The 6,584-nt window shown below is 43.5% G+C and overlaps 1 protein-coding gene across 3 annotated transcripts in view; it reads right to left on the reverse strand.

Moving 5' to 3' along the window:
- CEP95 (centrosomal protein 95) overlaps positions 1 to 1,180 on the reverse strand; it is a 31,224-nt gene extending 30,044 nt beyond the window's left edge. For 2 of the 3 annotated variants that reach the window (XM_073310777.1, XM_073310776.1), the window contains exon 1: positions 1,051 to 1,180. In XM_073310777.1, coding sequence (XP_073166878.1) covers positions 1,051 to 1,072 — 22 coding nt within the window. In that variant the 5' untranslated portion in view covers positions 1,073 to 1,180. The remainder of the gene's footprint in view (positions 1 to 1,050) is intronic. The other variant, XM_073310778.1, reaches the window with a different exon arrangement.
- Positions 1,181 to 6,584: the final 5,404 nt, after the last annotated feature.

Genomic DNA, 6,584 nt, shown 5'->3' on the forward strand with positions numbered 1-6,584 from the left:
GTGCTACCACACACATATTCCTCTTTTCTGCCCCTACACACAAAAAGTTTTCTGCATCACCTAGTAGTTTTTAGCTAGTAACAGGACAGAGTGGATGAAACAGAAAGTTCAGGAAACGATAGTAAGCAAAGCAAATTTTTGCTAGAGCTTCAAGAACCTGCTGGTTGATGTCCTGAAGTGATTTTCTCCTCCCCTGGCTGAAGCGTGGCCACATTTACCCCCCAAAAGACTTACCCTAAGGTTTCATTTTCACATGCATTCAACATCAGGAAATTAAAGAATACTTCTTGGTTGTTTATTAGTCTTTAAGCTATGGCCCAATAACTTGTTTCATTTTCAATATTAACATGTTAACTGAGGGCATCTGGGATCCCTCACCAAAGAGAAAGCCTCAGAGACTGTAATTAAGTCATAACACAAGAAAAGGAGTCACTTTGTTTTGGGACATAGGGCAAGAAAGATTACAGGTACTGCCCTCACCAAACAGTGCTCAGATAGGAGAAAAGGCAACCCCCACCTAGCCCAGCATGGGGCCAGGACCACAGGCAGGTGGTGGATATTTACTGCTCTACTTAATTTTTTAAGTAAACATAACTTTGAAGACAAGTTGGGAGGCCTCCCTGTGACATAAGCCATTCCCTCCGCTCCCTTGCCCCACACAGCTTTCCAGAATAAATGGTAGCTACTCACCCCAGCTCTAAAACCTACCACAGAAATGAGACAGTGGCTCCTACCCACACAGCCCATGTATACAGGCTAGGAAGGATGGGCGAGAACACAGGGCCCTAGCCTGGGACTCCCGGGACGAGGGTTCAAGTCCCACCTCAGCCTCACCCTGTAACCCTGGGCAAGTCACTTAATCTGCCTGTACCCTGGAGACAGTACCTCAGGGCTGAAAGGCAGCAGTAAGGAGCCAGCTATTATGGTGAAAAGGGCCGGGTAAGTAGCTTGGGGGGGGGACAGGGCGAGCCCCCCCATCCCTCCCTCCGGCCACCACACACACACCATGCCCCCCACCCCGCCCATGGGGCTCCCTTCTACGCCCCCCACCTCTCTCCTCAGGGCTGCCCATGGTTCCCTGGGACGCGAAGCCGAAACTCCCAACGGGCGAATACAAACCGCCCAACAGCTGCCCCCCCCTTCCAGGATATTTAAATAGCGTGTCAGCGCTTCCTCCGCACCGATTGGTCACGCTGGAGCCGGAAGGGGCGGGGCTCCTTGCTGGGCTTTCGCCGTTTTTCATACTTTTAGCGGGTTTGATTTTTTTTTTTTTAATTTTCTATCCGGCCTCGCCGATGTTTTCACCGTTTCGGGTTTTTTTAAACACTGATTTCGTTTATCGTTATTTAGCCGCCGCGTCGGCTCCGGTCGCTATAGAAACTGCGAGAGGGGCGGATCCTACTACGCCGCTAAGTAACGCGCGTGATGTAGCGCTTTATGCTGGGTCACGTGATGCAGGCCAACCTCCCCTCCCCCACGGGGGGGGGTGTAAATTGGGGCTGTTAATTATACGATCGGACTCTGCGGGAGCAAATCCGTAGAGAAATACAGCGTGGGAGCCCCCACCCCACGAGAGAGCTCAGGCAATGTGATAACAATAGGATCTCCACCCCACACACACACATACTGTGGAGAGTAATAGGGGAAGTCCTGGCATGCACAAGCAAACCCAATGAGAAGAGCAACAATGGTGTCCCAGAAAAGCTTTTTTCCTCCCCACCTTCTCCCCGGGAGAGGGATGTGGGTGTCCCAGCACCCACAGAAAACACCCCACCCCAGACAGAGTAACACGCGTGTCCTCGGCAGGGTTGCCATCTCTGAGGTACAAAAAAATGGGACATCCAGGATGATCCTGAGCCCATAAAACTAGACAGCTGGTAGGGTGTGTACTGAGCACCCTTTCAGATTTCTCAGGACAGATACCTCAAAAAAACTTCTGTGAAAACATGGACAAATAGCAACCCGACTCCCTACTGCCCACAGGGAACACCCTGGGGAGAGCAACGTGGATATCCCAGCACTCACAGGAAGCCTCCCAGAGAAAGTAACAGGGTCATATCAGAGGGATGAGCACTAGCACCTGCTCCGAGAGACAGCAATGCAGGGTATGCTAGTGCCCACAGGGCGAGCCACACAGGTGTTCCAGGACCCAAGGGGACACCCTCTGGAGAGAGACATGGGTCTCCTCCACCCCATGGGTGTGAGTGGAACTGTTAGTCCTGTCCTCAGAAATGTTAAACGGGTGGAACACAAATTCTTACTCCTTCCAATTGCTCTAGTGCCAAAAAAAACCAAAAAACAAAAACCCTCTGTAATACACAGCATTGCTCCATCTCACTGTTTTTATTCCTTCTTCTTTCCTTTGTCCATTGTCTATCTTCACTCTAAACTCTTTGAAGCAGCAGCTATGTCTTATGTATAAAGCAACAATCATCATTTTACAGGTCAATAATGTATAATCATAGTGTGATATGAAAAGTCCTATATGTTGACTCAGAATAACAACAGAAAAGCATACGAAAAACAGTTCTACAGATTGTGCTGAAGACGTACTACATCTAATCACTCTGAAGTAGAGTATTATGTAAGATTAATGGGTTCAGGCCTTCAAGGCCAAATTCAGATGGGGAGAAGGCAGGTATGAGGTATTGGGGCAGGAGGGGGGAAATGAGAGAGCTCTGGTAATTGATTTAGTCAAGTTTGTCCTAGGGAATGCTGGGAGGATTTTGCCAATAAAGGATTTAGTTTAAGAGGCTTTTCTTGACAGTAGAGGACTGGGATTAAAGGGGGCAGGGGCTTCAGGAGTGCTTGAGAAGATAAGGAAGCATAGGGAAGTTTTTGATCTTGGAAGAAAGACTTGTTCTAGAATGTCGGAATGTTGGGCACTCTTATCACTGCAGGAAAAAGCTTGAGAGGTTTTGCCTGCTGACACTTACCTCTCTTGACTGCTGTCCCTCAGGTTTCCAGCTTTGTCCATGCAGAGACATCCAGTGGCCTAAACACATTTGTTTACCAATTAACCAGTGGCTAAGGGTTTTCAGAATTCCATATTGCATCAAACCATGCCACACCAGAATTTGGAGTGCCCCATTCATTAAAATGCAAAATACACATAATATATGATGCTTAAAACAGGCTAACGACAAAGGCATTTGGGATCTCAATTATTGCTGTGAGAGCAAACAAATGGCAGGGAGATGCAAACCAGAAAAGCCAATTATATTGAAACTGGTACAAAATCCGGGTTTCAATATAAGCAAGTAGGAGATTGAGAGGACTCCATAAAACCATGACTTAACTGGTAAATTAATACATCAGACCACTTAGCATAAAGCAGGAAGGAGCAAAGGAAAAATCAAATATCTTTGCTTATTCAAATATTGCATCTAATATGGCTTTTTTATAAACTCCTTGAGGAAGGAACCATATTTTTGTTCTTTGTACAGCAGCTAGCACAATGGAGTCCTGATTCATAGCTGGGGCTCCTAGATGATATGGTAATCCAGGCAAAAAAAGCTAAAAGAATATGAGGAATCATTAGGAAAGAGATAGGTAATAAGACAAAAAATATAATGCCTCTGTATAAATCCGGGTTACAGGGCCGGCTCCAGCACCAGCTTTCCAAGCAGGTGCTTGGGGCGGCATTCAGAATGGGGCGGCGGTCTGTGTCCCGCATTGGCAATTGGGCAGCAGCTCCGCCGCTCTTCTGGGCGCAGCGGCAATTCGGTAGCAGCTCCGCCGCTGCACAATTCGGCAATGACTGTTTGGGGCAGCAAAATTGGTAGAGCCACCCCTGGCAGGCTATGCCCACATTTTGAATACTGTATGCCAATCTGGTCGCCCCATCTCAAATAAAGATATATTAGACTTGGGAAAGGTACAGAGAAGGGCAACAAAAATGATTAGGGGTATGGAACAGCTTCCGTATGAGGAGAGATTTAAAAGACTGGGTCTTTTCATCTTGGAAAAGAGATGACTAAGAGGGGATATGATAGCGGTTTATAAAATCTTGACTGGTGTGGAGAAAGTGAATAAGGAAATGTTATTTGCTCCTTCACATAATGGAAGAACTGGGGGGGGGGTAACCCAATTAAATTAATGGACACCAGGTTTAAAATAAAAGGAAGTACTTCTTCACACAATGCACAGTCAACGTGTGGAACTCACTGTCAGGTATGTTGTGAAGGTCAAAACTATAACAAGGTTCAAAAACAACTAGTTAAGTCAATGGAGGATAGGTCTATCAATGGCTATTAGCCAGGATGGTCAGGGATTCAACACCATGCTCTCTAAGTGTCCCTAGCTTCTTTTGACACAAGCTGGGAGTGGAGGACAGGGAATGAATCACTCTTTGATTGCCTGTTCTGTTTACTCCCTCTGAAGCACCTGGCATTGGCCACTGTCAGCAGACAGGATACTGGGCTAGATGGATCATTGGTCTGACCCAGTATGGTCATTCTTATCTTATTTTATAGTGCTGATCATGCTGTTATCCTAACAATGTCACATACATTAATTTATCCTTGAAACACACCTAGGAAGTAGGAAAGTATTATTAGCTATATTTTACAGATAAGGAAACTGAGGCACAGAAAGACTTAAGAGATTAATTAAATGTGGAAAACGAAGTCTGTCATAGAACCAGGAAGCAAACCCACATCTCACGTATTCCAACCCAACACATTCATCATAAAACCATCCTTTTCCTAAGCCAACTTTCCTCCATTGTAAAAGGTCCTTTTAAATTATATATTTGGAACATATATGTACATTGAACAAGTATATAAACTGGGTACCATGATCAGCAGTGAAATAATTAACAATATTATTATTTAAATTCTATCATAAGAGGCTTGAGGGTTAACACCCATTTGAAATGAAGGGCTTTTGAGATCAATGGAGCAATTCACACTTCTCAGCGTTATTGTTTCAATCAGTCTGCAAGTAGGGGTTACAGTCTCAAAGTTATCTTCACAAGCAATGTTTAATTTGTTTTAAAATAGTAATAATGGTTGAAAATGTCTAGAGTGTACAGGACCGTAGAAAAGGTAGTGAAATGATTAAAGGACTCCAGCAAACAAAAGACTGGAGAGGAATGTACAGTGTGCGTTTTTAAAACCCATATGTACTTCTGTGTACTAGTGCACTTTTTATTACCTTTGAACTGGTATACTAGTTCTGTTAGGGGAGTTGGAAGAATACAGCTAGTAACCATTTACAATCACAGTTATCTTAATATTCATAAATTCTGAAAATGCCTGAACACTGGACAACAATCTAAAAAAATATACAGGGCTATGTGTATTTATGCTCTGTATTTTTCTTGTAAGGAAATTTATTCCAGCAATTCCAATTATTTGTGATCAGGCAATTAATTTCAGTGGGATTTGGGCACTTTAAAATCCCAGCCTACTTTTGGGGTGTATTGGATCCAAAACCCTTGGCCACTTGCTACTCTGTGTCTGTTTGGCATTTCCTATCTACAATGAGAAATCTCAGAAATTCTCTCATTATTAGTTTAGTATGGGTGCTGCAGCTCCACCATTCCTAGCAGCAATGGAAGCTCTAGAGAAGACTGGGCATCAGCAAGTGCTAAAGCAATTATGGGAGAATTTCTGAAAATACGGCAGATGTAATCTGTAGTGAAACATGAGGTAATTTAATGGTAAATAGTCTAAATGAAATTACTACATGGTGGCTGCACAACTGGTTGAAAGACCATACTCAGAGTAGTTTCTGTCAAACTGGGTGGGCATATTTAGTGGAGTCCGACAGGGGTCAGTCCTGGGTCCAATGCTATTAATTATTTGAATTAATGATTTGGATAATAGAAGAGAGAGTATGCTTATAAAATTTGCAGATAATACTAAGATGGGAGAAGTTGCAAGCAGTCTGGAGGACAGGATTAGAATTCAAAACTTCTTTGACCAATTGGAGAATTGGTCTGAAATCAACAAGATGAAATTCAATAAAGACAAGTACAAATACTTCACTTAGGAAGGAAAAATTACATGCACAACTACAAAATAGGAAATAACTGGCTAGGTAATAGTACTGCTGAAAAGGATCTGCTGGGGCTATAAGGGATCACAAATTGAATATTTCAACAATGTGATGCAGTTAGAAAAAAGGCTGATATAATTCTGTGGCATATTAAAAAGAGTGTTGTAGGTAAGACACAGGAGGTAATTGTCCTGCTCTACTCAGCAATGGTGAGGCCTCAACGGGAGTAGTGTGCCTAATTCTGGGTACCAAACTTTAGGAAAGATGTGGATAAATTGGAGAAAGTCTAGAGGAGGGCAATAAAAATTATAAAAACGTTTAAAAAACCTGACCTGTGAGGAAAAGTTAAAAAAAATTGGGCATGTTTATTCTTGAGAAAAGAAGACTGACAGAGGAACCTGATAACCAGCTTGAAATATGCTAAAGGGCTGTTATAAAGAGGACCATAAACAATTGTTCTCCATGACCACTGAAGATAGGACAAGAAGTAATAGTCTTACTGTGCAGCAAGAGAGATTTTGGTTAGATCAAATTTCTCAAACTATGATCCGCAGACCACTGGTGGTTCGCGAGCTCTATTC

This window comes from Lepidochelys kempii, chromosome 14, assembly GCF_965140265.1.
Source record: "Lepidochelys kempii isolate rLepKem1 chromosome 14, rLepKem1.hap2, whole genome shotgun sequence".
NCBI lineage: Eukaryota > Metazoa > Chordata > Testudines > Cheloniidae > Lepidochelys > Lepidochelys kempii.